The sequence below is a fragment of the Notothenia coriiceps genome, unplaced genomic scaffold (assembly GCF_000735185.1).
Source record: "Notothenia coriiceps isolate Sejong01 unplaced genomic scaffold, NC01 NC01_scaffold00035360, whole genome shotgun sequence".
NCBI classification, from domain to species: Eukaryota; Metazoa; Chordata; class Actinopteri; order Perciformes; family Nototheniidae; genus Notothenia; species Notothenia coriiceps.
This window is the reverse complement of record NW_011368061.1, coordinates 5,012-15,041: the sequence shown is the minus strand read 5'-3', so window position 1 is coordinate 15,041 and position 10,030 is coordinate 5,012. Positions and strand designations below refer to the sequence as shown.

Here is a 10,030-nt window from a genome sequence, read left to right as displayed (position 1 = left end):
AACAAAATTGTAGAACTGCACCAGGCTGGGAAGACTGAATCTGCAATAGGTAAGCAGCTTGGTGTGAAGAAATCAACTGTGGGAGCAATTGTTAGAAAATGGAAGACATACAAGACCACTGATAATCTCCCTCGATCTGGGGCTCCACGCAAGATCTCAAAATGATCACAAGAACGGTGAGCAAAAATCCCAGAACCACATGGGGGGACCTAGTCAATGACCTGCAGAGAGCTGGGACCAAAGTAACAAAGGCTACCATCAGTAACACACTACGCCGCCAGGGACTCAAATCCTGCAGTGCCAGACGTGTCCCCCTGCTTAAGCCAGTACATGTCCAGGCCCGTCTGAAGTTTGCTAGAGAGCATTTAGATGATCCAGAAGAGGATTGGGAGAATGTCATATGGTCAGATGAAACCAAAATATAACTTTTTGGTAAAAACTCAACTAGACGTGTTTGGAGGAGAAAGAATGCTGAGTTGCATCCAAAGAACACCATACCTACTGTGAAACATGGGGGTGGAAACATCATGCTTTGGGACTGTTTTTCTGCAAAGGGACCAGGGCGACTGATCCGTGTAAAGGAAAGAATGAATGGGGCCATGTATCGTGAGATTTTGAGCGGCAACCTCCTTCCATCAGCAAGGGCATTGAAGATGAAACGTGGCTGGGTCTTTCAGCATGACAATGATCCCAAACACACCGCCCGGGCAACGAAGGAGTGGCTTCGTAAGAAGCATTTCAAGGTCCTGGAGTGGCCTAGCCAGTCTCCAGATCTCAACCCCATAGAAAATCTTTGGAGGGAGTTGAAAGTCTGTGTTGCCCAGCAGCAGCCCCAAAACATCACTGCTCTAGAGGAGATCTGCATGGAGGAATACCTTGTGTGAAAACCTTGTGAAGACTTACAGAAAACGTTTGACCTCTGTCATTGCCAACAAAGGGTATATAACAAAGTATTGAGATGAACTTTTGTTATTGAACAAATACTTATTTTCCACAATAATTTGCAAATAAATTCTTTAAAAATCAGACAATGTGATTTTCTCGATTTTGTTCTCATTTTGTCTCTCATAGTTGAGGTATACCTAGGATGAAAATTACAGGCCTCTCTCATCTTTTTAAGTGCATGGGAGAACTTGCACAATTGGTGGCTGACTAAATACTTTTTTGCCCCACTGTATTTGAACACTTCCCTTTCACTCACAACGTACCTCCCCTTTACATACCTGACAATCAAGCAGTGGCATCTGTATCATTTTTCATTTTACAACCAATAACATATCTTGACAGGGTGATCGATGTTCAAGTGCTTCTTTTACAAAAGCTGCAAGCCTTCTACATTTCCCGTCATCTTTTACAGCCATCACTCTTTTAGCTTTATAACCTTGAATGAATCCAACAAAAGATATATTGGTAGGGGAAGGGAAATTCATATTCATAGATTAATCTACTTCCCAGAGCAGAGACTTGGACATATAATGTCAGCCCTTTCTCGCTCTCTTTAAATCATACAATTTGCCAAAACTACAAAAACAAATTAACTGACTATTTGTCAAACTGTCATGCAACAGCAGGGCAAATGACTTTCTCCTTAACAACAACAACCACCACCTCCCTGAACTCAATCAATGAATCCCTACAAGCACCATGGGTGTTGCTCAGCATCTGACCCTGACCTCTGACCTCCATGTAGTGAACGAGCAGCATAATGAGCATGTACCTGCACAGTTTAATAAAACATACATTGTTATTTCTTAATGGTATGCCCTCATGTGTATTCCAAGAGGCCCTCACCTGCAAGCTCATGGTGGATGAGATCGGCGAAGTTTGGGTCGTCCCCCCACCAGAAGAGCCAGAGCTCCCTCCGCCCCGGTCGCTGACTGCGCCGCCATACGCTCAGTATGTCTGCCTTCAGGCAGCGGCTGAAGCTGCACAGGATGGGGTCCTCCTCCGTGACTGGAGAGAGGATGGGAGCTGAGGTGGGACCCTGCCACACAAACCTCTTCCATTTGATCCCTGTCAAGTCAGCCTGCAACAAAAAGGGAGAGAAAGAGATTGTCAGTGTGCGGACTCGATGCTTCAGGATCCAGTCAGCATCTCTGAGTAAACATGTGCCGAGTGCAGCGTAAAGAGTGGGTATAAGTCCTCTTTTACGTGGCAGTTCACCCACCAACTACTTCTGATAATAGACACCCGGGCTGTCAAAACCAGGGGGGAAACTGATATAGGTGAGGAATGAAAGATGGAGAGATCTACAGTACATTTCCAGAAAACAGAGCAGCATTTTCTTTGGAAAAGTATAAGAGAAATGTTGAATGTATTTGTCCTCCACTTGCTTTCAATATGTGGGGATATAAACTTAAACATGAAAATATCCAGAGTGAATTACAAGAAAATTGAGCAGAAAGCAGGTCAGCATTCTGTTTTAATAAAAGTGAAATTGCTATTAACAAATTGGGACCTTTGATTCTTTCCGCAAAGAACTGTGAACTTGTGCTTCAGGTACTTTCAATATCCCCTCGGACAACATGTCCGAAACACAGGAAAAACTAATGCTGGTAATTGTGGTCTCACCACCTTAATCCTCATTATTGGCGAGTGCTTGTGGGGGTGCTTTGCCTTTCTATAAACGCTGTCTGGCTTTTATAGAGGGAACAAAACACACAGGAAAAAGCCTCATAGGCAGTAAATCACTGGCGGGGTTATTAAGTGTTAGGAACAGTACGCTCCACTGCTAGCTAGCGCTGCTGCTGCTGCTAATCATCCAAGCGCCGACAGACTACCAGTGTCTACCTTATAACACATGCACATTGCACACATACACACACTAGCTAACACAAAACACACACGCAGCCCTTAAGCATACAATCCTATTTCCCCCAGCAATCTTGGTCCTCTATCTATCCTTGTAGACATTTTAAGTAATCAGTGCGAACATGGGACTGCTCATTTTCATGCCTTTTAGTCCTATTCCGTTCAGGCTGAGTTGGCAAGCTGTCCCTCTGTATATTCAACCAATTAATCCATTACAATTCAGAGGATATCTTAACTCGAGTGCAGAGGCGCTGAGCCTGAACAAGTGATTACCCGTGGTTATGGCAAAGCGAAGCGGTGGTCTTTCTCCTGGCTAGGGATAAGCTGGGAGATTTGTGGTGTTAGTTGTGATGCTGGGGGTGGGCTGTTGGGGGTCTGTCAAAACAGAACATTGTATGGCGCCAGCTGGAGCAGAGCTGGATCAAAACAACAGGTTAGTGAGCATTAGGAATATTGAATTAAATGAACTTTATTGATCACAACTTGGAAAGATATTTTGTTAAAAGAAGCAGGTTAAAGTGTATTTGTGACTCAAGTGCAATGCCTTGTTAACCTGCTGCTGACTTAACTAAATCATTTCCTTCTCTGGATCAAAGAAAATATAATCTAGAGCGAGCGAGCGAGCGAGCGAGCGTGCGTGCGTGCGTGCGTGCGTGTGTGTGTGTGTGAAGCAACAGAGCTACAGCAGTTAGGCTGCTTCTTCCTGCTGGAGTGTGAGAAGCACTATGTTACACCTGCAGCTTGCTAGGAAACATCTGTGCACACAATGCAGCGGGAGGGTTAACTGGGAAACCAGATCCTAAGCAGTACAGTAAAGGGAATTAACAAGTAAACCCCCCCCCCAGTCATGTTACTGACCATGGGTAGGCCCCAATGTTATGGTGTGTGTCGCAGTGTGTGTCGCAGTGTAAAAAGTTCCTTAGTGTCCTACCTATATTATTAAGATGAAGGCATTAATCCCTGAGGGGAAACTCCATTCTCACTCTGATGTTATTTACAGTACATCATAGGCCCCAAATACACACATGCACAAACAGGATCTATAAACGTCTATCAGTGAGAGAGGTGTCAAGAAAGAAGGGGCTGCCTTAGTTCAGTAGCATTTGGGGGTTTAGTGCGTTGCACTAGACACCTCGACAGTGACCAGGAGGTGAACTCCTAGTCCACACCCTATACTTGGTCTAATTGGGACTTGAACCGGCGACCCTTCAGTTCCAAAGCCGAGATCCTACAGATTGGCTCTCTCCTCCACATAGATATTGGCACAGCATGTTTTGACTATGTTCTGCACACAGACAGACAGAGAGGCATCAAACGGGTGACAAGGCACTTTTACGTTGCTTTGAATTACATCACTCTTATGAAAATTGTGTTACGGTAAAACTTGCTACTCTTTTCTACCCATTTCATTACTTCATTGCTGTGCCTCAAATAATTTGATTTATCTTTTTTTTTTGTTTATGTTTAAGCTGTAACCAAGGACCATGTAATACAAAAGAGATGAGCATTGTGATGGCTCTTAGAGGGAAGATTTAATGCAGTGGTAAAGTGGACACAGTTGCAACATAATTGCTTGACATTTCTTTTACTGTGGAGGTAGAGTGCATTGAGTTGTATCTGCATCATTCAGTCATATTATATACCCTTTCAGATAGAAAGGGTTAAAAGGCCTCAAGCTTAACATTTCCTACAGTATCATCTTCCATGTGAGCGTTACATTTACAAGAGCAAAGATTTATAGGGTAACGTAAACTGCTCTCTATCCAATCTCCTGGCAAATAAAATTTGAGTACAGCAATCAAGCAGTTACAATCTGTTCTGAAACAATTAGTCCGTTAATTGATTAGTCGATCTAATGAAAATGTGAGGATTACTGTAAGTTATTGTCTCTCAGCTGACAAATAGGTGTAATTGGTGCACAGATCATTTACAAAACGGAACACAGAGTCATAAGGAAACCTTGCAATTGTGTGTGCATGTGATCAAAAGAAGGCTAAACAGTTTCATTAACAGTCAGACTGGTGGTTTTTGAAACACTGACATGCTTCTTGTTATTGACTACAGGTACTGTGCTACAACTGTACACATGGGGCAACTTGAACCAGCTGACCACATCCTGTGGGCACACAGACTTTGATCTGGTTTATGAGACGTAGCCACTGTAGCAGCAGTCACCGCTATCACACTGATTAATACGGCTACTGTGCTGTTAATGAGCGATATATTATTAATCCTCCTTTAGAATAAATTGCACAAGAAAAACCTTCACTACAGCAACTCTGTTATAAAAGGACTTTCAACAAGCATTATACTCTGTGATAAATGCCTTATTGAATGTATTGAGTTTATTATCTTGAGTCTATAAATGAAATCCCTGCTTTCAATATCTTATCATTAACAGGCGCTTCATTTATTACCGTCTGTAATCATTACACTGCAAAAAAAGATCACTGCAGTGGCATCTCACACACCACAGAAATGTGAACAGTTTTATTTTCAAGGGCTTCAGTGTTGAAATTGATATCATGTGTTAAACACTCAATTAGAGCAATACTTGGCAATTTCCAAGCTTTTTCTTATGCAATTTTCATTTTTATCTGAAAGAAAGAAGGTGCTTCAAATGACAATGTGTGCAACGTGGATATGTTAGAGTTCTCTTTTCCCTTCTGCACTGCTTTGTTGCTAGAGAGCAAAAAGGCTAACCAGTTTTACCTCCAGTCTTTTCAACAGTGAGACGCTGAGCATAATGCAGTGTGGATGTGGTGAGAAACTGAAACTCTATAAAGTGACTACACAAGCTTTTGTGGGGTGTAGGTCCGTTGATAGTCTTACTAAGTATAGAGTATAACCACATGCTTGAGAAAAGCGAGAAAGTGAAGATCTGAAGCCGCTTTAAAGCTGAATGACTTCATTTTAATAACAAGTGTCTAGTTTAATTGAGAGAAAAAGTTTAGAAATGTTTGTAGAAGCGCGTCTCTTCATTCGAGACTTCTAGCTAAATCTGTTATGTTTACACAGGAAACAAGCCAAATATATGCACTTCAGATTCATATTGGAAATAACTGGTGATACAAACTGTAAATGTGTGTATGTAATGCAGGATTCTACAAACAGAACAAAACCAAATGTCATTGTGGAAACAATCTACGTTTATTTTTGTAACTATTTACACATTATCACCTGGACAGTCTGTGTTTTACTGCCAAGTAGCAACACTGAGTTTGAAACAGGAAACTGAGACTGACTGATTGCAAGCATTGAAAGAAACATCCATCTTGAATTAACTGTAGCAACACAATACCTATTTTACCACTTCATCCTAACAACAAATAACATTAATTGATTTTTACTTGAATGCTGTAAACCCTTTTAGGACTTCATAAAGCCTACTTCAAGTAACCACTCTAGTTGAAAAGATGTACTGCTAATCTATAACATTCAGAAATAAAACTGACGACTGCATTTAAATAGCATAAAGAAAATGTTGTACATTGTTACAATGTATAAACATTACATTTGCCCCATGTCAAAGACTGGACATGTAAGTCCTCATCAACAATATCCAAGAGGCACACTGCTTCTCTATCAAGGATAAATGTGCCTTCTGCAATTGCGCTATCATTTTAAAATACATTGGTGCAAGGTACAAGGTGGTGCCTCAAACACTTGATACGTTACCATGAATCTACACATTTTCCCCCCTGCCTGTGTCTTAATGTTCAAGAAGCTTTTGATTCCTTGCAAAAAACAAAAACCACACAGCTGCATCAGCAGAGAATCTAAAGGCCAAATGCACGGGATAAAGGAAGAAAGTTTTCCTGAGGTGACATGCACTTCGATGGTTACGACCCCTGATATAGCCAGCTGCTCACCTTCCCTGCGGCCACTCAGGGACTCAGTGGGAAACACTGTGTTCAAACAGCTGCCTTACTGCCTTTCAAGACATGAGACAAGCAACAGGTGAAGCTGCTCAAATCATGTCACAGATGCTCCTCCAACAAGTCTCTTTCCTGTCTGTCACCTCTCTCCCTCAGTTAACCCTGTCGGGGAGCAAAAGTGAAACCAACACATGTGTGTTTGCATTTCTGGTTGAAATGAATGCAAATTAGATCAGTTTCATTTCAGTAACTTTATACAAGGCTTTTGGCGATTTACTGTATTGGATGCTTCCACAAAACTAAATGTTTCCAAGAGTTATTTTAAAAAGGGTTGAATGGTGCTGAAATGCATGGAAGCTCAAAATACAAGTGTCATGAAGAGCTTACATATGAGCATGCATATAAATGCAGAAAAGTTCATTTCAAACAGCCTCTTTAAAATAAAAGAGGAGACTATCCAATGAAAAGGGAAAAAAGTACCACAATGTATTGGCATTCTTTCACCATAAAACCACAAAGTGGAGTCTGTTCAGCGAGTGAGTCATAGCAGCAGTGGTGTTATGCTTAGTCTCAGTGTGCAGGAAAATGTCAGCCAGACAGGCACAGCACCAGCCTCTGCCTCGCCTGTCCACTGTATCCAACGCTGCCTTCAAGTGCTGTTGTAAACATTGTAATTACGAGTTCAGCACACACAATCGACCCAACTAAGTAGTATTGAGAGAGTGGGGATTATCTGCAATGAAATGTTACCTTTAGTGGGCGGACAGCTTTCAAACGGTGTCAATTTGTGTAAAAAGCAGTGCAGTATTTCACTACGTTGTTATTATTCTACTTTCGAAGGCTGCATTGATATAGATGCATTTCTACCCGCAATCCTCTTTTAATAACTTATTTTTGCATAAATTAACAAATCAATCTAGGATCGATGCACTTTGCGGTCTCTCATTTCTGGCCCTGCACCACAAAGTGGTTAGGAGTCATTTAATCTTTAACAAAACACTACTTTTTTTAAGGGTTACATTCATGCATATGACAAAACACATCTTCAACTGTTCAAGCAGATTGTTTAGAGGAGCTCATTGAGGTAGTATTACACTCTTGAGCTCACCTACAAGTCAAAGAGTAGTTAAGCGTGCTGACAAGCCTATTAACTGCAACAACAAACACATTCAGACCATTATTTTCCAGCCAGGAAGAGGAACTACACACAACAGCAACACCTTTCCATAAGCAAGTAAAGATAGTGAACTACACAGTAGATTTTCACTGCACTAAATAACCCTCCCACATGGGATTTAAAGAATATGTGTAAACTCCAGGAGCAAAACCACAACTATTTAGGGAAACTTGATCTGGCCACAAATGACAACATGGTATGATGAATAAGATAGATAAAGGGTAGTTGCTTTTATACATTTTCTTAATTTAAACTGTAGTTATAGTAGAGGAAAGTGTAGACATGTAGTTACCTTCATGTTTGTAATGCCCTGGAATGCATGCCAAAGATTATATAATCACCCTGGGGCCCGTGCCCTAGTTGGTGTGAATACTAGAAAATGAAGTCCAAGGAGATTAAGCCTCTGACAAACACGCTGATGACATATTACATAAATAATTAACGTTTAAACACAATAACTGTCACCACAATAAATCTGGTTGCATGCTTGTTGCAAAAAGACTTTCTGTGCATAACATAAGGGTCGTGCTTTTATAAACAAGGTGTGCGAGTTGTGCACTGACACTCCAGGAGTTGTCAGTGTTATGCATAAACATATAGTATTTCACAGTAAATGCTCAGCGGTTCCCCAGCCTCAGCGATACAACTTAACGCTGCAAAGCCAGAGGTGTTTACTTTACGGGTCACTACTTGATAAAAACAAAGTGGAGATGTAATGACAACGAGATAGCAAGTTAATAATGAGCAAGGGGTTGTAGAAAGTGCAACAACAAATGACTAAGTTGAGGCACACACCCGTGCTTTTGACAGTGAAATGCATAACATGTATTTCCGTGCTCACATGCGATATGTTGTTGTGTCTGTCCTGAGAAATGTAGTAAATGAAGATTAACAAGCCAGTGGCGTTAACCTTGAATGTTTGCTTTGCAAGTGGAGAAATGGAAATGTGACAGGAGGAGACACCAATAGACAGGAGGTTACAAGCGGGTTAAGTGACAAAGTGTTCAAACAAGAGCACATTAGCGAACCGGGATACCTTGTTGCCCTGAAATGATGTCAGCTCGACAGGGCCGTAAGCCTAGCTAAGCTCCTATCAACTGATGCCTGTGTGGCTAATGTTAGCTTAGCCCCTGTTCAGCTAGTTAAAAATGGCTGCTTTCCTTTAGTTTTAAATCTCTTACCAGACAGAATAGATTGGAATGGCAATCCTCCAAGCTGGCCCCGTTTGGTACATAACAAGAACTCATCCTTCTTCACTGCGAGGTCCAACTCTCCATCATTTCACTTCCCGGGAAATAGAGAACAATTTGCTATTTTTTGTTTTCAGAAGATGTGCAGGTCTAATCAACGAGAAATATTTTTTGTAACATTTGGCTGGAGGATAGTTAATTCAACAACCTTCCTATTGCAGTTCCACTGCCGGAGCTAAAAGCGAATAAAAGAGACCGTGAGGGCTTTATGTCGACATCCCAAAAGCACACTGTAAAAACTCATTAGGGGAAGCGAAAAATGTTCATAAAACAAAAAGAAAAGGAGAGCAAAGAAGCAACTCTCCCCCTCCCCCTTAGCCCTAAAACGGTCTGTGCTTAAAAAAAAAAAAAATACGTCCTGTCTTATTCCTCCATCGCAAAAATGAGTCTAAAAACGAAATGCATCCTGTGGAAGCCTCTCGAAATCTGCCATCGGCCTATATTTTAGCGATTATTTTGGTCATTATTTCAGCCTCGGTTCCTGTTGGTTTCCATTTGAATTCATGGATTCCTTTCTTTAATGGCGGCCACAGGGACAACTCTGCCTTCCACAGCCTATTGGCTCATTCGTGGTCAAAGCTTTGTCAAGTTAACCAGAGACAGAACAACACACATCACAAAGTAGACAACGTTTCCGGTAAAGTAAAAATATACCATCTTTGTTCTCCATATTATGCCTAATGCTATGAAATAATATTCAGGAAAGTTGAATTTGTAAGGTGTATTTCAATGCGTAATACTATATTTGAGGTATTGATGCATCTTATGTGATGAAAGGATGCTTCAACATGTAAGCGTTTTATTTTGACAGTCCAGATCAGGGGTTCCTTGTTTCAGTATGTTAACTTCACACTGTCGTGGTCATGAGGGCTGTAATAACACAAGACTGATAGGTATTGCCGCCAGGCCAGCGC

General features: G+C 41.3%; 1 protein-coding gene across 1 annotated transcript; it reads right to left on the bottom strand.

Moving 5' to 3' along the window:
* Positions 1-1,765: 1,765 nt before the first annotated feature.
* Positions 1,766-9,641, bottom strand: LOC104962796 (mediator of RNA polymerase II transcription subunit 13-like). The gene is made up of 2 exons (XM_010791296.1): positions 9,048-9,641; positions 1,766-2,026 (listed from the first exon to the last, which is right to left on the bottom strand). Exons 1-2 carry the CDS (start codon positions 9,111-9,113, stop codon positions 1,766-1,768), a joined length of 327 nt encoding a protein of 108 aa, XP_010789598.1. The 5' UTR covers positions 9,114-9,641.
* Between the last annotated feature and the right edge of the window lie 389 nt (positions 9,642-10,030).